Source organism: Gavia stellata, chromosome 3, assembly GCF_030936135.1.
Source record: "Gavia stellata isolate bGavSte3 chromosome 3, bGavSte3.hap2, whole genome shotgun sequence".
Taxonomy (NCBI): Eukaryota; Metazoa; Chordata; class Aves; order Gaviiformes; family Gaviidae; genus Gavia; species Gavia stellata.
In genome coordinates this window covers 45,534,490-45,556,902 of record NC_082596.1, presented here as the reverse complement: position 1 = coordinate 45,556,902, position 22,413 = coordinate 45,534,490, and the positions used below count along the sequence as shown (strand labels likewise).

The 22,413-nt window shown below is 36.8% G+C and overlaps 1 protein-coding gene across 1 annotated transcript in view; it reads left to right on the top strand.

The window, feature by feature from the left end:
* SNTG1 (syntrophin gamma 1) overlaps window positions 1-22,413 on the top strand; it is a 159,484-nt gene that overhangs the window by 82,641 nt on the left and 54,430 nt on the right. The window contains 1 exon segment of the mRNA XM_059815621.1: window positions 1,995-2,033. Coding sequence (XP_059671604.1) covers window positions 1,995-2,033 — 39 coding nt within the window.

The window sequence follows — 22,413 nt, the reverse complement described above, 5'->3', positions numbered from 1 at the left end:
TTTGCAGTGTATCATACTGGTGTCCTCTGATGAAAACAAATGTTATTAATTTGCATCAGTTACATAGTGTTGTGTGCTGTGATTGTGCTTAATAAATAGTATTGCAATGAGTTCAGTAATGTTAAGGAAGACTGAAGGAGCATTTCTCTTTTAGATAATCTATCAAGTGATATTCTCATTTGTGAAAAAAGTTTACATTTAGATTTTGATTCTTAAGGACTGGTAGACCTAGATCATCTGTAGATTAAATCTTAATCAGTGTATTTTGTAACATTCCAGGAAGAACAACGTTGGCTAATGTTTTTCTTTCTGTATTCTCAAGACAGTGTATCTTATAATCTTAAAGATCAGTATCTTCTGCTGCCTAATTGTAGAACTTCTTTGTTTTTAATGTAACATCCAATATTTATACATGTGAATGAAATATTCAGGGTGTTCCTAAAACTAATTACACTTAACAATTTTTAGTTCCAGGTAGAACTGAACACCTGTAATGCAGTCTACAAACTATAACGTGATGAAATATAATGCATTTCAAGAAATCATCACCATATTACCTGAAAGATAAACATGATTGTTTTAATTCACCAGAATAACAACAGTTAAAACAACTATGCAATGTAGGTTTTTAGATCGTACTTTAAAAAATGAGCTGGAAATTTGTGCATGAGAAAATTTTTGGATCGTGCATTTACATTCCCCAGGAACATTTAAAAGTACACAAGGCTGCTAATGTACTTTATTTCTGTTAAAAATTTAATCTCTAAATATGAAGTAAACAAAAATACTATCAAAGAGTTTAATATGTAACTGTAACTTACCCCTAAAGAGATATTTTCAGTATTTTGTTTAGAACAGTAAAATATCTTTTTCTTGACAATGTTATTTCATAACTTAAATTTCTCACATTATTGCCTGTAGTCTTTGCTTAAACCGGAAGGAAATACATTTTTAACAAGGATTTTAATAGCACCTACTAACACAAACAGGGTTTTATCATGCTGGAGTATTTCAAGTCAGATTTAGGAATAAATCCCAAAAGTCTTGAAATCTCTGGTTTTATGTCAAAAACCTGTGGTTTTCATCTACCTTTTCTTTTAAGAAATTGTGTAAGGTAGTTGGTATCTTATAAAGTGTGCTTTCATTTTATTTTAATAATTTGTCCACCAAATGTCCTAGTTCCTCCTTCCCCTTAACTTTCACTGAAGAAAGGAGGACACTGAGGCTGATGTACATGCAAGAAGGTGCGGGGGGAATGTTCTTCTGACACTTTTGATTCAGGATACATTTGAAAACCAACTGAAATTGCTTACCAGAATGTTCTTGACAGTGAGAATTATCCTTTGTTAGCAAAAACTGTGGAAGTCAGTGACAGACTTACAGACTTGCTCAGTATTTGCATGAAGAATGCAAAGAGGTTAGCACTGCAGCAAAAAGGTTTTTTTTAAAGTCTGCAAAATACAATGCCACTCACATCTCTGCATATAGTTGTTTACAGATGATAGTATAAACACTGAAGGAAATTCAGTAGTGATTCTTCTTTTCTTCTAAAAACATGTCATACCTTTGATTGAAACAAGGTAAATGTTGCACTGTGGTTTCAGGGCTTGGTTGGCTATACAATTGATTCCTAGTTGACAATGTCTTTAATTTAAAGATGTGTTTTAGTCATTTACCCATAGCTACAAAAACAATTGTGAAAAGTTAATGTAAGAGAGCAAAAAATAAATTCTAGGTATTAAGTATCTGTCATGAATGCACATAGTAGATTTACTAGGCTTGCTCAAAAGCTTTCAGGGCTTATGCATGTCAGGCACGGGTATGTTCCACATATTAATTCTCCTTGTGTTGGACACTTGTGTCAGAAAGCTGGCAATGTTTTTTCACACATAATTTAGAAAGGAGGTTTGATATATGTCTCTAAAATCTAATGTTTGATTTTTGTTTTCTCCTAGTGACTGAGTATTAATCTATTTCTTTATTAATTTTTATAGATAAGAAAAATCAACAGGAATTTTCCCGTAAACCAGCAGGTAAGAAAAAGAAAATTTGGGGTTGTTACATTTGTAATTCTCATTTCAACCGTATTTAATTGTGTGGTAGCTGTGCATTATTCTACCTCGAGAATTCTTGGTAGATTTTCTTTAGAGAGTACCTTGTTGCCTCAAAATAGGTATTTTTTTTATAGTCAAAGGGAACTGGAATTTTCGGTCAAAGTAAGATCATGCCTAATATTTTTAAATTAACCTAAGTTTAATGCATATATATATATATATAAAAAGTTTTCTTCAGATTGTATCTTACCCATTTTATTATAAAAGGGGGAATGGGATTGTTATGCTTTACAGAATTAGTCAGTATTAATCAATGTTCTTCTAAAATTCTAAAAATGTATGAATTCTATTGTCCAAATGAAAGCATAAAAATTTAATACTTACCCAAGGTTATGGAGCAGGCTGGTTGCAGAATTTGGAACAAACGAAATCATCTGTCCTCAAGTTCATCCATTGGCAGTCTCATATTACTGGAAGGCATTGCAATGCCTTAAAAAAAGGGAGTAGGATTCCTTGAATAGACATGGTTTCTTGCAAAATACATCACGAGCACAATTGCTGCTCTTCTCTACAGCTGCGTATCAGGTGGTTGGATCCATGGGACAAAGGGATAGAGCTGTGTGTCTTGAGAAATCTGTTCTTTCCACTTTTTTGGTTTTGTTTTTAAAGAAGCAAGCCTACAGGCAGCTCGAAGTTAAAGGCTAAAATTCTGAGGTTCTAGTTGCTAAAGACCCTAGGAAGAATGGGCAACAGCCACACCTCCTCAAAAGAATCAGCATCTATTTTACAAAACTATGTAAACAAAGCATGAATAAAAATATTCAGGGTAAAGCTCAGTGCAGCGTAAAGTGATCAAAGATTTATTTGGAATATAGTCTGTTCCCATACTACAGTAATACCATTAATTGTTCTGTGATACAGCACAACAACAGTTGAAAATGTGACCATTTTGTGGTGGGCTGCTTATCACAGAGTACATGTCTAGTAAATTAAAACGGCTAATTAAAATATGCATGTGTTGTTTGTCACAACTATTACATAATGGGGATTGCTTTTAAAGAAACTTGTAATAAGGGGAAACAGAGAAATCTGAAAACTTTATTAATGTGGAATTATTAATATGGAATTGTGCTGAGTGAAACTCAAAAAGGAAGGGGATATTATTATTTTGTTTGCTGCTCCCTTCATGAGAAGGTCCACAAATCATAATAAATTAATTACAATAGTAATAATAAATAGCAACTATATGGGTATGTATAAATAAAGTCAGAATAAATAAAACATAATAAAAAATTAGGTACATTTTTATTTGCCCTTGATTCTCAATTCTTTGTCTGCACTACAATTACTCATCTTTTTAGATACTTTTCTCTCACTCTTGCCTCCTGAAGTCACAGAAAGGAAGTGGTTTGTCACACTCAGCAATTGAAGGTAACAGTTGCATTTGGGCATTTTCAGAACAGTTTCTATATCATCAGTTGCTGGCAGTGGCAAAGAAATGCTTCTGTCTTAAAAGAAGGAAGGACAAAATGCCCAGTAAACAAAAATTAGCTAACTAGCTCTATTTTCACTGTTATGATTTACTCTGAACTTATCTCTTTGCTTTTATTACTGTAAAAAAGACAACAAAAATAGCAGTTATAATGTCCCACCAGGCTAACATAATAATTCAGTGATCTCTGCTGTTTTGGAACTCTTGGCATATGTGGTCAGTAAGGAATTTTCCTTTTCATTAGAATTCCAGTGGAAAGCAAAAATAACTTTCTTGGCTTGAGTAGCTTGTTGGTCATGTTCTCTGTTAGGGCGGCCTGCAAATACTATATTCTTGTCGCATCAGCATCAATCACTATATTCCAAAGGAATTACCATGGCTCATTTTAAGAAAACCAGACAAAAGTTCAAACTGAAAAAAGAGAGGCTGATTTCATGGGCAGTGAGATTGATAAGGTCTCACTGCCCATCAAATACTGGAAAAGAAAAAGGTTTATTGATCTGTGGATATCTTGCAATTTTAGGGAACATTAATTTAAAAAACACACTCCCTTTTGGGTTTACCTTATGTAAAGAGGGTTGCATTTTTTTATTGTAGAAGGAGCTAGGAAATATCACCTAATTTGAGTTAAATAAGGTATTTCTGAGAAGAGTCAGAAAAGACTACACATATGTAAGGTTAATTTCTGTCTTCTGATATGCAGCAGACATTACCATGATATGCAGGGAAGGAACAGGCTTTTTTACTTGTTACATTAACACATCATTATTTATCTGAATATTAAATTATCATCTTGATTACTTTTGTCATCTTGACATTTACTTTAATAAAATACATTTTTGGCCAAGAGGTTGAATAGCTAGTTTTGACATGTTTCTGCAAGCACATCATGAACTTGAACTCTGAAAGCAATCTGATCGGAATTTTACTTGTAGATTTTTTTCTTACAATATATTTTACCTGAAATGATTAATCCAAACTGCAAGCATGTTATCTGTTTAGGATGGAAATGCCTCTATGTCTTATTGTATGTCCTATGCATCTTGTTCAATAAAAAGCAGTAATATGAGAAACTGTGACAGTTGCTAAGCTCCTATAATGAAATGTTTTTAAAGTCGCTCTATTGAAAAACATCTATTGACTAAGAATTTTTAGAGGACTATCTTTAATCAATACAGACGGAAAAAGTTTGTATGATCATGTGGCTTTTCAGTTCTCTCTCAGTGACAAAATTTCTACACTATATTTTACATTTCTTCCCCATATATCTAAAAGATTCATGATAAATGCCAATAAATTTCAACATTTAACCTTTTCTTTCAAATATCCTCATTTTGCTAAATATCGAGTTACTAAGGGGACCAATATCTTTCTCACATCCAGATATTACTAGTATCTAAAATGCATGTGAAGGTTTTAATTTTATACCTTTGTCTATCTAAGCCAAACTTCCCACAGAATTTTCCATCACAAGTGGCAACATTGCAAGTTAATCTTTCGACTGCTGTTTTCATCCTATTATGCTTTAAAAAAAAGAAAGCATACTTAATGTCACCTAATGAATGCTCATTGGTTTTTTTATGAGCACTAGCAGGATAATTGAAGGTTACTTTCATTTAGAATTTTTGTATATCTGTGTGCATAAACATATATATATAAAAATAAAATCAATATGTATATATGTATCTGTATATATATATATGGATTTTAATTAGTTGTTAAAGCTAAAAGGGGGAAGGCAGTTGTCAAACTAGAGTCAAGAACCAATCCAATTATAATTCCTTTATGTATATATTCTTGATTTAGAGAAGAAAATATCAGCACAGACAGATCCATTAGCATTACAATATGGAAACAAATGTACCTACGTAGATGTGGAAGCTACTGTAACACTGACAGTGTTATCCAAATGTCTCAATGTCTGCAATAAAGTTAAATAGAGAAGAGAAAAAGTGATTAGAAAAGACTTGTTGATTACACAGAGCGTAGCAGTGTCATGGTTTAACGCCAGCCAGCAGCTAAGCACCACCCAGCTGCTCGCTCACTCCTCCTAGTGGGAGGGGGAATAAAATCAGAAGAGAAAAAGAGAACACTTGTGGGTTGACATAAAGGCAGTTTAATAGGTAAAGCAAAAGCCACGCACACAAGCAAAGCAAAATAATTAATTCGTTTACTACTTCTCATCAGCAGGCAGATGGTTCAGCCATCTCCAGGAAAGCAGGGCTCCATCATGCATAACAGTTGCTTGGGAAGACAAATCCATCACTCTGAACATCCCCTCCTTCCTTCTTCTTCCCCCAGCCTTATATGCTGAGCATGATGTCATATGGTATGGAATATCCCTTTGGTCAGTTGTGGTCAGCTGTCCCCGCTGTGTCCCCTCCCAACTTCCCGTGCACCCCCAGCCTACTCGCTGGTGGGGTGGGGTGAGAAGCCTTGACTCTGTGTAAGCGCTGCTCAGCAATAACTAAAACGTCCCTGTATTATCAACACTGTTTCAAGTGCAAATCGCAAAACCTAGCCCCATACTAGCTACTATGAAGAAAATTAACTCTACCCCAGACAAAACCAGCACAAGCACCTTTCCTTTAAGGCAGTAATTGTGAAAGTAGGTTTGTCTGAGAAATTATTAGAAAGATAAGATACATTTATTGGAAATTAAGAGTTCAAAGATGATGAGTATTGATAAAGTGATAATTATATGGACAGCATGAGGCAATAAGAAGTTCTGAGAATGGTGTTGATGTGTTTAATAGTGGTGGGAAGATGATGCAAAAAGTGATGGAAGAGGACCACATAGACAAAATGTTGTTGAAGAAGATTGTGGGGGAAGAGGAAAATAAAGTTCCCCCTGTCTGAGCTGACAATGATGAAAAGAACACTTGAAGGTGGTAAAAAATTAGAAAATTGGCAACATCTTTGAATCAAGTTGTGTTTTCTATATTGGTACTATATGCACGGGCTGCATATAGTATCTTCTAAGAGAAAACCAGCAAGTAGTTGAGAAAAAAATTTAGGTAACTTGATACTGAAAATGTAATATGTATTTTAAATATGTGCTCAAAATAATACTATATCATAGACAAAATTTCCGTAAATCCAGAGGAAAAATGATAAAGTCCTCATAGCAGAGAGGTACGAAGATTAGGGTATTTCAAGGTTTCAACCAGAGGCTTCTCTATTTGATCAGCCAAGGTGGGAGAGGAAACACAGGCATGTTTCCTTTTGTGGGAACTCATCACTGCTCTTCAGCTGTTACACTGATTACAGCAAATGTAAGCTCCTGTGAGAGCCATCATTAGGCAGGTGAGTTCTGACAGGTGGCATCAACTTCCCTGCTCACCCTTTCCAAACAACACGAAAATACACCCTGCCTCAATAAACAGTGGTGGTGTATTGAGGACAAGCACTGCCCATTCCTTTTCAATTCCCAATCTTTACATTAGCCACCATGAGTTTGATTGCACTTTTAACTTATTTTATTCAGCAAGTTACGGCCAGGGAGCTGATTTTCCATTTTATTGGATTATGGTTATGTTCACATACATGTTCACAAATGCAATATATAGCCTCATGCTTCTCTACTACACAGACAAAAGTCGAGTCTCAAGGTTCCACATGAAATAGAGATTAGAGTATCTTGGCAGAGCAGTGTATTTAAAACTTTCTTTTCCCATGCTGTATGTCTCACCTCTATTAAGATCAATTCAAAGGCTATAATGCTCCAACTTTCATCAATGCTGAATTCACAAAAAAGGATAATGTGGAAGAATGCTATAATCCTTTAAGTTGGACACTATTTCTTTTCTATCCACAGGCAGCATAAGCATTTTTGAAAGATTTGTCTTGTCTCTACAGAAGATAAAATATTCTTGTTAATTTTCATTTTTAAGAAGAATCTTTCCCTCTAGAATTTTCCTACATTTATGGGGAAAGAATTGGTAGCTGTCCTATTCAAAGTTAACAGTTGATAATGAGAATTATAGGAGAATGAGACAGTGTTTCCATCTCTACAACTGTGATTAACTCAGTTTTAAAAAAACCTCATGGCATAATGGACTGATGCCACACTAAGACAAGAAACTGGGGTATAATTGTGCATGTCAGATTCTGCAGCACTCAGTTGTCATGAATCCCAGTGTTTTGCAGGCATGTTTACGTTCTTGATGACATTCACAAGTATACATGGATATGCCCATTTTCTCTCCCTTTTGATAGAATTTAATAAAAACAACTACATGCAGATGTACCAGATCAGCTGTGTAATATCACCTCATATTCTGGCTTAATCGGCTGCTGTTCAGCTTGACTAAAGTTACGCAGTTAGAACTATCATCTCATTTAAAATCACTTCTAAAAATTCAGTTCAGTGAGTTTGTTTAATAAAACCTAACTTATAAACGCTGTATAAAGGTGAATACACACAAATGTCATGGTGGCTGGCTTGCCTGTCACTCAAGCCATTGTCCTTTGCTGCAGATGTGTTGCATCTCTGTTATACTTGAAAAGGTGAATTGCATTGCTCAGGTGGACTGATAGGACAATATCTGTTCTAGTGAGAAACATCTGTGTGAAACACAACACACACTGGGTTTTTTTTTTATTTTAGTTGTAGAATAATAAACTCCAAGATGACTTTGCTATTTTATTAATATTTTTAAAGTGGAATGATTAAACGGGGTGTTCTACTGAAAGGTGACATGTCCTGAAAGAAAATCAAGTCAGTACTCTAGAAGTATATTAAGGACAGTGTTTTTGTTCTCTCTCCTTAGATGCATTTTCTTTACTTTTTTTTTATCATTTTTTTCTTCCCGATTTTGCATGAGTGTTGAATTAATTATTTTTCAATATGCCATTACTGTAGTTCCTCAGAATAGCCACTCTGCAGCTCTTGACTAACAGTTATTGAACTTTCAGGTCCTCTGGTACATCTGCTCTATCCCCATCTGTTGTCACAGTAAGGATTTGATCATGTTTATTTTGAAGGAAAACCTCTAGAATAAAGCTCCTATTGTTAGACGTTTATAGAAACACACAGGGGGAGCTGAGTTCTTGCTGTTAAATTAAGCAGAAGTGCACGATAGGGTGTAAATTATGCTGCACTAATTCCCCGCATTGTATTGTCAGCCATCTACGGCACTTGGCATGGATTATTACTCCATAACATAAACCCTTGAAAGGCTTATGTTGCTTATTAATACTTTATTGAGCTTTCTGTAAAATAAAAGGAATATCTATCTCTCTCTCTATATAAATATGTTTGGTTGGTTGACATGAAATATTTTTCACTGAACAGTTTCTTTAATTGTTTTAGATGCTTCTGAAGCACTTTCTATTATAAAAATCGTGCTTCCTGTGGCCAACAGAAGATTTTTCTCCCCTTTACATTGTAGTCCAGAGTAGTTTTTGAAATTCAGGACATAAAAAAGTTTTATAAGGGCAATACACACCATAGATTATTAGAGATTTTAGGCTGAGGAAACCGTGTTGACTTTTGAAAGGAAGGTCAGACTGCTTCCTGAAGATAGTGGATTACCTGATGAGCTAGATAACATTCATGTTGAGAGTCACTTGATGCAGTTATTGGATAGCAATGCTTATATCCTAGGGCTGGATACCCTATAGCTCATGAGAGGGTGAAAGTAATTTGGACACCTGCTGGAACTTCAGATGATAGAAAAGAGTGATTACATCAAGTTCTTATTTAAATCTCAAACTGTAAGTCTCAAGCTGTGTATCAAATCAGTTTTGCCTCAAGTATAGATTTCATCCTCATTTACATATTTTTCTTATTTATCTTCTTGTATTTTTTTCTAATACTAACTTGTTAGTATAACAAGTATTAGTTAGCTAATTTTTAATTTGCACTATTAATGTCACTCCCTGAAAATTGCTTTCAGTAAGGGCAAGTTTTGCCTGACCAACTTTAGTGACCACATCCATGTTAGACCTGTGTTCAGATTTTAGTCAATACAGGGATGAGTGTACTGTATTCTCCAGTAAAGGCTTAAATAGGGCAGATGAATGAGGGGAGTCTAAATGTCTTGCTCTATTGTAGACATTTAGAATTGAGTGAAATAAACAGACATGTCCCACAACTAGATGTTATTAAGTGGAATCCTAAATTGATAAACAAATGTTACTTATTTTCTGGTTCTGGAAGAAGAGTTACTAGATATTTTAGTGACATTTCAATGGCAGATTACCGATAGGATTTAGGAATCTGCAGGGAAGTGATGTGATACCTAGCCATTACCCATTTGGTTCCTCAAGAATGGAGAACCGTCGGGATAAGATCCAAAACAGCTGGGGTGTAGTGCTACCTCAGGCAGCTCACAGGGACAAGTCTGATAGCCCTTCTCTCTTTGTGGCTTAGGTGTCTGAGTCAAAGCCTCATTCATGTCAGGTTCAAAGCTCTGAATGCTTCTGCAAAGACTCTTTCTAAGAAATTGATGGAAGTTCCTGCTCTAAATAAACAAATAGATAGATAAATAAATAAATACATACACTTCATGAAATAATAAGTTTATGCCTATTTTTGGGTGACAGTCATGGCTTAAAAGTATTCAGCTGGTAAGTGGACAGCTCTATCTACTACTTTCCAGATTACAGTGTTCTTACCAGACCTTTCACCTTGCTTTGCACTCCTCTCAGGTGTGAAATCAGGCTCTTTCTGATCCCACAGGTCTTGCGTGTCTTTATGCATAGTGTTATAGCTTCAACAGAAGCTGTATACCTCAGCTTTTAGCTTGATGGTTAGATTAGAAGATGAAAGATACAGGTTTGACACACTGACTTTGCAAGTGCTGTAGTTGCTAGGTTCCCATAATAAGGGCTTTGCCTTCAGCTGCTACTTTTTGCAACAATATCATCTTAACATTTTTTAATAAACCTGACCCTGCCTGTATGCATCCAGGGTTCTTCTGAATCAGTTTCCCCCACCCTCCACCCCCGGCACATTTAGGCAGAGGAATCATTGCTTCCTGATTTGTCATGAAGTTTTAACATGGAGAAATACCTGCAGTTCTTCCCAGAAGCGTAGTTCTATGTCTGAGATGAGGTCAGACAGTGAGAAACCACTGAATTTAAATAGCAGTTGAAGGGATTGCTTTTGTTGCATCATTTTATCCCTGTGTTCTATTTATATGCATGACACAATTAAATCCTGCTTTAAGTCTCTAAACATATTTGGATCTTCTATTTTGCCACTTACCCAAGAAATGGGATATGTAACATAAATAGGACAGTGAAAGGGATACCTGCAATTTAAGAGACAGATTTGGGGGGGGAGTTGGATGCTTATGATGTCTGAGACTGGAAACATAAGTAGCAAATGTTAAACCAAGAAAGGGCTATTTTTTTATTCTAATGGAATAAATGCTTGCATCTTTTTCATGTATTTTATTGTTGGACAGGATTTTTAGGTACTGTCCAAACAGGCCAACAAAGCAGAAGGACAGGAAGCAAATTTCAGCATCCTTGTTTAGAAATAGATGCATATGGCCTGTACCTCTCTGCTTTCTGGCAAGTTCCTGAAAAGTGGTAACGAAGAGAGGAAATAAGAAAATATCCACATCCACAAAAAGATAATAAAAAAATATCCATATCCACAAAAGATAAAGGGCATCTTTTTTTTACAGTTACACTTAGAAAGACTAAGTTTGGGGAATTTTTTTTTTTCTCTAACCTCACCTTAAATCAGGAATTATTAATATCCATAGCTTACTAGATATGAATTTGTTCTGTCTGGCCATTTTGGAATTTTCATTGGAGGCTGAGGCTAGAAAAAAAAGCATTGCAATGCTTTGTTGCAATGTCTCTTTTATTGCATTGAGTGTAAAAGTTCCAAAGAATAACATTAATTTTAGTAGATTAGAATGAAGGTGTTCAGTAAGCCTATACACACATTATTCCTTGGGGAATTGTATCATCTAAATAAATTAGTTGGAATCAATGAAGTGTATACTTTAACTGTAGATCTTCTACTGAAGGAGCACATGGGACTCAAAAGGCTTAAAGAAAGTATTTTTAATTACAGTTTACTTCAAAAAGAGAGGTGAATAAGCATTTCATTTTTTCTCATTCGCTTATTTTACGTCTATGCAGATGATTGGTGCTTCATATCATACCCTGTGAAAGGAAAACTATTTAGTCTCTTGAACTCCTAAGAACAGTGGCTAAACAGAATTCTGCAGAGCATAGATGGTCATTGATCTTTTCCCTTTCATCACAACAATAATCCATGGTACCATTGATACAGTTGCTATCTGAATTTCAGAAAATAGTTGACGTATAAAATAGTACAAAGAAATTGTCAATTTATGGGTTACCTACAAATGAAGAAGGAAAAAAACCCCAAGAGGTATTAATAACTGAAAATGTCTGAAGGAAAACTGACAATAAAATTGGTGGAAAATGTTAAAAAATGTAGTTAATTGCAAATACAGAAAATTCCTCTAGAAATTCGTAATATAAGGACACTTTTTTGTCCTTTTAAACAGTTATATTTCCTGGTAAGGAGACATCATTTAATGAGCAATATCTTTATATGTTTAGCACATTAGAGAACTTTTGCTTTCAATCTTACTATTTTGGGAAGCAAAACATATTAAATCCATCCTATTTTATGACACAGCAAACAAATTTAACAGTGGCAAATAGGTAAACTATTCTCAGGAGCTGACAACTGGAAAATGTATTTGTTTATTTATTTAATAATAAACATTTTCCATGTTGGACTATCTCTCGATGATGCTGGGTTTAGAACCAAAACAAGTCCACCTTTACTTATGAAGAATGATTCTGGAAAATAGTGCAGGTCTGGAGAGGCAAAAGGGCCTGAAGCAGTAGACAGGCAATGCTGTGGCCAGGAGCTTCCAACCCAGGTCCAGACAGACATCTGGCTTCTTTCTCTGAAACAGGTCTCTACCTGATGGCTCTGGTGGTGTGTAAGTGCTGAGTGTCCAGAGGCATTCGATCCAACTGGCATGCTCAGAGTACCCCCAAAGTCCAGCAGGAGCAGGATACAACAGTATGCAGTTTCTAGCTGCTTTCTTTAAATATACAGCCAGAAGTCATGCTGCTTCTCATTATTTGTTTAACAGCCTACTGCTTACGGTACTTGCTTAATAGTCACTCATCACTCCAACCTATTGCTCCCACAAGCCTGCCCTAATGGCAGTAGGTGAGATAGTATGGCAGCCGCTCCTTCCCCTCCTGCTGAAGTAGGCTGCTGATCAAAACCAAGCCCAAACAGTGGGAAAGGAGAGTATGCAAAAAGGATCCAGGCCTCCGAGACTATGCAGAAAGGCCTTGAAGAAAAGATGCTCTCTGTGAGAGGAGAGACTTCTGGCTAAGTATTAATTGTGAGTTTACATCCATCAGTTGTTTAATAAAGTTCTTATAGGTCACTGTCTGCTCTTCACAGGGCCATGAACTATTCCATCAGGATCTCTCCTTCACCCACACAGATGGCACCCACAGAGGATTTTTTATGTTGTCTTCCCTGTGAGTGAAGGAGCCTGCCTGTCCCTCTGTGGAGCTCTCTGTGGATAAAGAGCCTCGGGGTCTAACACTGAAGTTCGAGCTTCATTCAGGACCCAATCTTAATTTTGGGGCAGGTACATCCTTTATAGGTTGTATCCCCCAGTTGTTCATGATGGTGGGACACTTTGCATTTAAAAAAAATTGCCTGAGTGGAAGAAAGCTCTGATATGGCAAAATAATTGTTACCCAGTACTCCTCAAAGACTGAGCTTTTCCAATGAAGCTACAAAATCCATAGAAATACTGAGATGTCAGAGACAAGTCAAGTATTGACAGGCATCACCCCACTGTCAAAAAATAATGAAGTGCAACATGAGTTCAATAAATGTTATGAACTCTACTCTGAACTCCCTGCCAGAGGCTATTGGCATATGACCAGAAAAAGATCCTTCAGGGTAGCCTAGGTTCAATCTAAACACCAGGCAAATTAAAACAGGTTTTATTCTAACAAAGCAAAAAAATGAGCTTGTTAAAAAAATAAGTTATGAAAAGAAGCATGAAAATAATATTATGTAAAATATACTTAATATCATGTTCTTGATCTAATCATCCCCTAAGGTTTTTCTTAGCTTCTGGATGTGGTATTTTAGCAGTAGTTTTCCTCTACCTTGCTGTTTCTCAGAATGGGATTGCATTCTGGTACTTTTTCTCAACCCAGCTGTATTTGGATACCACTGTTTGAAAATTGATATTTAAAGTGGTTCCAGAGTAGCCCCACTTCTCCTTCTTTCTTAGTAATTAATGTAGGAAGATTTTTATTTACTTTAAGAATGTGTAAGAATGCAAGTTATACATCATTACTTTAGTCCATTGCATGCCAGCTTTTCCATTCTATTTAGAAAGTCAACTGAATTTCAAGATATTTAGCAACTCTATTCTTTTCTCATCTGACTTCTCACCTCCTCTTTCCCTTTCTCCTTAGTCTCCATGGAATGTCAGGGTCCTTCACAAATCATAACCATTTCCCCCTCTTTCCCCCTTTTAACAACTGAGAAGGGATGATAGGATTCATCTTTCATTTCTCAATAGCTGCTTAAGAGCAATAGAAGAGTCCTACTGTCTTAAATCTCAAGGGTGCCTTGCCTGCAAGCAGTCTGTACTAAAAATTCCTTTCCAGGATGTATTTTAAGAGTGAAAGTCTGCAGTGAGAAGTTTGATACACTGCCCCACTGAAACTTAGGGTATATATAAAATGGGTGAGTTTAGAAAGTCCTGGACAGCTACATATAGATTATGAAATGTGAACTACTACATTTAGTATGTAGTACTGTGTGTGCCACCAAAGAATAATGTGGCACTGTAATACAAACAATGCTGAAGCTAGTTTGCTAAGACTTGTAAGTCAGGACTATTTTAAAACAGTTTCCAAGACAGATATGACTGTTTTGAGATCAAAGACTCACAGAATCACAGAATTATTTAGATTGGATGAGTTGTTGTAGGTCATCTGGTCAAAACCCTGCTCAGAGAATGGCCAACATAAAGTTGGTCAGGACTTTCCCGAATCAAATTCTGAATATCTTTAAGAATAGAGATTTCGTAACATCTCTCACCAAGAGAAATAATTCAGTTCAGTGTTTTTTAAGTGCTTTGATAAATCATTCTTTGCCATAATGCCACAAGGTAGACATAGTGAATAAATCTTTCTGTAGCTCTAACAAGGTACATACTCTGGATATGAATTGCAGAATATTTATTTGGTTTTGTAAAAATAGTTAGTTTATTTTTCAGGCTGTTCTGCTTGAAAGTTCAAACTATGAGGGCAGGTGAAAGAAAAAAGCGGTAACCCACAATGTTATCTCTCTTTAGCTGTACTGGAGGATGAATACTCTTTGGGACAAATTTGTTAAAATGCTGCAAGTTTTATCCATTCAACTGTAATTTTTTCAAAAGTAGTCTTCATGAGCCATTCAAAATCCACTGATAATCATTCTCAAAGAAAAAAAAACTTGAAAAAACTATGGCTTTCGGAATACTCTGTTAGATGGTATGTGGCTAGGAAGTATGAAATAAACAACAATGAAATCTTGTTCAATATATTTATCAATGATCTGGATGAGGGGATTGAGGGCTCCTTCAGAAAGTTTGCAGATGACACCAAGTTCGGCAGGAGTGTTGATCCGCTCAAGAGTAGGAAGGCTCTGCAGAGGGATCTGTACAGGCTGGATCGATGGGCTGAGGCCAACTGTATGCGGTTCAACAAGGCCAAGTGCCGGGTCCTGCACTTGGGTCACAACAACCCCATGCAATGCTACAGGCTTGTGGACGAGTGGCTGGAAAGCTGCCTTGCAGAAAAGGACGTGGGGGTGTTGGTCGACAGCCGTCTGAATATGAGCCGGCAGTGTGCCCAGGTGGCCAAGAAGCCCAACGGCATCCTGGCCTGTGTCAGAAATAGTGTGGCCAGCAGGAGTAGGGAGGTGATCGTGCCCTCGGCGCTGTACTCGGTGTTGGTGAGGCTTCACCTCGAATACTGTTTTGGGCCCCTCACCACAAGAAGGACATTGAGGTGCTGGAGCGTGTCCAGAGTACGGCAACAAAGCTGGTGAGGGGTCTGGAGCACAAGTCTTATGAGGAGCGGCTGAGGGAACTGGGGTTGTTCAGTCTGGAGAAGACGAGCCTCAGGGGAGACCTTATTGCTCTCTACGATTACCTGAAAGGAGGTTGCAGAAAGGAGGTGGGTGTTGGTCTCTTCTCCCAAGTGACTAGTGACAGGACGAGAGGAAATGGCTTCAAGTTGTGCCAGGGGAGGTTTAGGCTGGATATTAGGAAAAATTTCTTTGCAGAGGGAGTGGTGAAGCACTGGAACAGGCTGCCCAGGGAAGTGGTGGAGTCACCCTCCCTGGAGGTATTCAAGGAATGTGTGGATGTGGCATTGTGGGACATGGTTTAGTGGGCATGGTGGTGTTGGGTTGATGGTTGGACTTGATGATCTTACAGGTCTTTTTCAAGCTTAATGATTCTGTGATTGTGAAGCATAAATACATGCTTGATTTCCTAATGGCATTCAGTTTATTAGATTGACACGCAGAATTGCTTGAAAGAAAAAGGGAAGTTCAAGCTAGGTGCTTCTGTACGAAATATATTTCTTGATGACATTTTAGAGGCATTTTTTTAACTTTTTTTTTCAGTTAGTGATTTTTTTTATGTGATAAATTTGGTGATTGTCTAGACTTTTTACTTTAAATCAATTTTATCGTGGCTTGATGGGCATGGTGCTGTGTGGTGTGGATGGGTTGTTTTGGTGTGGTGTTGTGTGTGGGTTGTTTGTTTTTTTTTTTTTTTAATGGTTGGACTTGATGATCTTACAGGTCTTTTCCAACCTTAGTGATTCTGTGATTCTGTGATTATATTGTCAAAAGTCTTTTTTGTCAGATTTTATTCAAGATATTGATTAACAAAAAAGAGAAATTTCAGTCACTCCTACTAATGTCATGGAGTTAGTAATAATTGACTAATATGATTGTGAAAATGTGTTGCTTTCATAATTCTGTGTTCTGTTCCTCCTACTTATGATCATTTCCTTATATACATCTTTGAAATACACTTTGATTTAAAGGAAGATTAGAGGATAAGTGTTTTCTGATGTTTCTGATAAGGAAGGAATCATAATGTTACCTATATATGTCAAATTTATGGATTAGTTTACAATTTCTTATTACGTAATATGAATTGAAATATAAACTGAAGTTTTACTGCATTGCTCATTTTTTATAAATCAATAAGAATATTTTTCATTTTCTATTGTGAAATTAAACTTAATTAGATCTATTGATTAATGATCTCAAAAATTGTGAATTCATTAGAGAAAAGATTATTTGGTCTAGCTAAGGAATGATAAAATTACCTTAGGGAGTATTCTTTATTGATATGAACATTAAATTTTTATACTGCCTGTTGTTTTTTTTCCCTGTTAGTAACTGGCACTGGTAATGTTGGCCCACCAAAGACACTGTGCAGATGCATCAAATACTTCTCATCTGTAGATTTTCATGTTCTGTAGGAGAGCTGTGTGGCCTTCAGTTATTTCTGACTAATCCACCAGTAGACATGACTTCTTCATTATCTCCCTTCTCTTAGTAAACTTTTCTCCTATGCACTGATTGGTGGTTGCTGAAGATACTGATGTCTAGAAAGATTAATAAACAAACTCAATAACAGATTTTGCTTAAAAGAGACATCTGTCCTTATTAATAGTTGTAAAGAAATGCTGACTACACCATACTCAACAGTGTCGTGTATCACTTGCCATCATGTTTCTGAATGCAGTAGTCATTAAGCTTTGAAGGATTATATATATATATTATTTTTGATTTGTCTCTAATAATTACTTCTTTATGTGCATTTCTGTGAATGTGAAATTTGGTTTCAAATGGTGTTTTAGCTTGTTGTAATAGTACAGTTCTTCCCTTGATGCTGTGAGTTCTTAGAAATTAGCAACTTTCCTTGAACATTTATCAGTTTTTTTCATAATAAAGAAAAATTACCTAATCACCAGCTGACCTTTCCTAGATCTTCTTTTTCACAGCAAATTCATGTTGCTGGTAAGGAAGGAAAACCCTATGTCACTACTACTTCTTCACTCACACTCTCTTCATTCCAAACAATTCATTAAGTGAACATGGATTATGAAAGCTGAAAACCACTGGATTTTTGCAGAAAACTGATTGTTTGTATTTTTGAAAATAAAATTTTACATCTTGATGACTTTTTCGTCTTTCAGTTACATTCATTGACTTCTTAAAAAATGAATGGGTTGCTAAAAGGCAAGTAATCCTAGTCTTAATTTATTCAAATATTTTTGGAGATTTTATTTGTATTTATTATTCTGGGAGTATATCAGTAGTAATTGTGTTCTCTGAGAGACCTGAGAAAGCCTTAAGAACACTTCAAGCTTGCAGAAGTCTTTCTCTTTTGATAATCAGATAGGAAAGAAAATAATTGTTCCTCAGTATAAATCGCAAAAGAGGTTTTCTGAACATTAATAGCTGTTTTCATCAGTTTGTAAGTACTGCCATTTAAATGACTAAGAATGGAAAGTAAAAATTTGGCTCCTTAATAGTCATCACCCAGTAGCCATGAATAGCATTATTCTGTAGAATTTTGATGTTGGTTTTGTCAGAGGATGCAGTATTTAAGTATAATATTTTAAGTCTAAACAGGCTTTTGTATACTTACATATATATCTGCACTGCTAATTTTGTAAATAGTTCAAATCTCAATCTCACAAAGGTATAAAGATATTTGTAAGTCAGGTCTTGTGAAGTTACTGTTAGCAAAAAAGGGATTTCTGTCTGATATGTTTATTTTGCTGTGCCAGCAGCAACACCAGAGACTTAAAAGAGAGCTTTAAATATACACTGAGTATTTGCAGTTTTATTCTGGCTTTGTGAGCACTTTGAAGTGTAAGCATCTAATTCTATAGAACTGCAATTTTAATGTTATGAAAACTCAAAACTTATATTGCTAAAATTAATTTGAAACAAGTCTAATCTATTACCCATCATCTGTATTTTCTATATGCTCAAACATCTGGAGTTCTCACACCTTTGTGGTTACCTTCTCTTTTGGATGGAGCTCAGTAAACAGAAATTTAGCCACACCAAAACAGGCTTTCAGGATGTTAGCAAAGCAGCTACATGAGTAATATGATCTCTCAGAGACAGCCAGGTAGCCTAAATTGCACTAGTCCGATCCAAGTTCTGCTTACCAGTCCTTTTCAGAAAAACAGAAAATAGCAATCAGAACAATACCTGAAACCAGTCATTGAAATCTAATTGAAAACTACTCCTGGGACTACTTACGAATGATAATAAATGCTTTCATAAGTGATTCACTCACACTGGTACCTGAGAAAGATAAGTATGTCAGTTGTTTGCTTGGTGGCACCATCAAAAGTCTACAAGACACTGTCTAGTGACTTATAATATTCTGATCTTTTTCTTCATTCAGCATGTTTCAGAAGTCTAACCTGAGGTTCCAAAGATGAATGTGATACAATGTTCATCGGAAAGGAGAGATCATACCCTCCACCTCGATTATCTGAAATATTTTTTTGTTTGACCATTTATATTTTAGAGCCTCAAAAATATATTACATTTATAATGTCTACATTTAGAAGAGGGAAAAAAGAGATGTTAATCAAATGATAAGTCCTAAACAGTCAAGCTACTAGGGTTTAGGATAGATGATGTTTACTTTTTTGTTATCTGACTGTTAAGCTTTCTGTATTACACTGTTATCTGTTTAAATCCTAAAAACCCCAGAAATTTTATCCTGGGTTAAAATTGACAGCCCTCCTTGTGCCTGCTCATAAATTCAGTAGGCAGGAATTCAAATATGACCATATAGCAAAGACATTTTTCCCAGTAAAAAGACCAGAATCCTACTGGTTGCAGTTACACAACAGCAAAAGGAGGGGGAATGACGACAGTGTGATATATAGTAATTTTTTTAGTCAGGATGTGTGTGAGACCTACTCATTATCAAAGAGTTTGCTGAGAGCTGCTCTGTTGAGAGTGTCAGAGAAGGTCTGAAGCTTCTCAGGTCGGCTGTAAAATGCATGTGATGGCAGCAGGACTGAGTCTCCTCAGTGAAAAACCTGGTAGCCAAATGAAGCTGCTCAGGGATGTGCTAAATTGCTCTGAAGGTGAGTTACGTGGCAGGTAAACAAGAGAAGACTCTACAAGAAGAAAGGAGGCTCATTCAAGTGAGGAAGGCAGATCACTCTGGGTAACACAAGATACATTTTTCATCATCTCACTACGATACTTGTTAACCGGGAAAATGCTTGACTCAATCCCATGTAAAATGCACACATCCCTTGTGCAATTCAGGGGGTTTACCATATGCTGGCTAGCTACTCTAGTTGATGATTTTTTTTTTAAATTATCCAGTCAATATCCTGCAAACCAGGACTAGCTTGAGCTATCTTTGTACTGATACCTTCTAGCAATTTCACACACAACCCCAAATTAATATAGATTGGTATCTAATACTGCAGTTTGCATCCAAATATAACTATGTAAAAACGGATGCATAAGGTCTTTCTTAGAAGAAGTCTTAACACAGGAATGCTCTACTTTCTAAATGCTAATCAACTCTATTAAAATGTACAAATTCAAATTGTAATGAATTCCAAATACATGTAATTGTTCATTGACTTGAATAATTTAAGGGAGGCAAATAAAGCCAACTTTTAATGTTGACATTTTGACAAATGCACACAGTTGCCCAATTAATGTTCAAATTTACTTTGTCTTTAGAATTTATTTCAATTAACAGATACTTAGAAGTCTTAAATAAGTAAAATGAGTGCTTTGAAATAAACTGTAGCTATTAACATGTAACATTGGATGAAAAACTGCCCGCATGAGACAAAACATTGCTCTGGATTAGTAGACTATAACAAGAAGAAGATTGTGAGAAACCTTGAAAAGCAAAGTACAGATCTTTACATGTTCAGAAAGCTGTCCTGTATCAACACGTAGCCATCAATTTTAAAAACTGTGAGGGAAGTGAAGGCATGACGCAGTCAATATGGTCCTGATTTCTAGCAAGATCTGGTAGATCTCATTGGGCAGGTGCTAGGATTTCTCATGGGATGGTGTTGGATGTAATGTAAACCATGATACAGGTTATTCGAACAGTGCTGTTAATGTTGGGCAGAGGTCCAGGCAAGTTTGTTACCCTAAATAACTGTCTTCACATTGATTATGATATTGTATGCTAAGAAAGCAAATATACTCTGTTTTCAGTCTTTGATAACAGTTTTCAGTTATCTGGAGTGAAAGGGAAAAATCATCTTTCATAACTAAGAAGTATTTTCTGCTTTCTCTGGTACTGTTTACTTTAAGAACCCTAGATATTTCCTTAATTTTTTGTGTGAGTATTTAAAAAACAGAACAGGACAAAAACAAATTGAAAATCTATACTCAGCCTTGGTCTGGTAACAAGATGGCAACATGAGTTCTTACACAGAAGGAATTGAAGCTATATGAGATACAATAAATGTGTAATCTTAAAATCTCCCATAATAATTTTATAATCTCCAATAATAAGTGAAATGCTTAGAGATTGAATGATCTATTAGTAGGTGGGTGGTTCAAAAATATGAAGATGATCTTTGTCAGTGATAGCTCTAAAACACATAGGATAGAAAGGAGGAGAAAGGAGGTTCATCTTGAGGGTGCTCACAGGGCATGAGCAGGACAACCAAGGGATCGGGCTCAGCCAGCACGGGATCATGAAAGGCAGGTCCTGCTTGACCAACCTGATCTCCTTCTATGACCAGGTGACCCGCCTAGTGGATGAGGGAAAGGCTGTGGGTGTTGTCTACCTGGACTTCAGTAAAGCCTTCAACACTGTCTCCCACAGTATTCTCCTGGAGAAATTGGTGGGTCATGGCTTAGACAGGTGCACTCTTCGCTGGGCAAAAAACTGGCTGGATGGCCAAGCCCAGAGAGTTGTAGTGAATGGAGTGAAATCCAGTTGGCGGCCGGTCACAAGTGGTGTCCCCCAGGGCTCAGTTTTGGGGCTGGTCTTGTTTAATATCTTTATCGACGATCTTGATGAGGGGATTGAGTGCACCCTCAGCAAGTTTGCAGATGACACCAAGTTGGGTGGAAGTGTTGAATTGCTTGAGGGTAGGAAGGTTCTGCAGAGGGATCTGGACAGGCTGGATTGATGGGCCCAGGCCAATTGTATGAGGTTCAACAAGGCCAAGTGCCGAGTCCTGCACTTGGGTGACAACAACCCCATGCAACGCTACAGGCTTGGGGACGAGTGGCTGGAAAGCTGCCCTGCAGAAGAGGACCTGGGGATGTTGATTGACAGCCGGCTGAATATGAGCCAGCAGTGTGCCCAGGTGGCCAAGAAGGCCAACGGCATCCTGGCCTGTATCAGAAATAGTGTGGCCAGCAGGACCAGGGAAGTGATCATGCCCCTGTACTCGGTGCTGGTGAGGCCGCACCTTGAATGCTGTGTTCATTTTTGGGCCCCTCACCACAAGAAGGACATTGAGGTGCTGGAGCGTGTCCAGAGTATGGCAACAAAGCTGGTGAGGGGTCTGGAGCACAAGTCTTATGAGGAGCGGCTGAGGGAACTGGGGTTGTTCAGTCTGGAGAAGAGGAGGCTGAGGGGAGACCTCATCGCTCTCTACAATTACCTGAAAGGGGGTTGCAGAGAGGTGGGTGTTGGTCTCTTCTCCCAAGTGACTAGCGACAGGACAAGAGGAAATGGCCTCAAGTTGTGCCAGGAGAGGTTCAGGCTGGATATTAGGAAAAATTTCTTTGCAGAGGGAGTGGTGAAACACTGGAACAGGCTG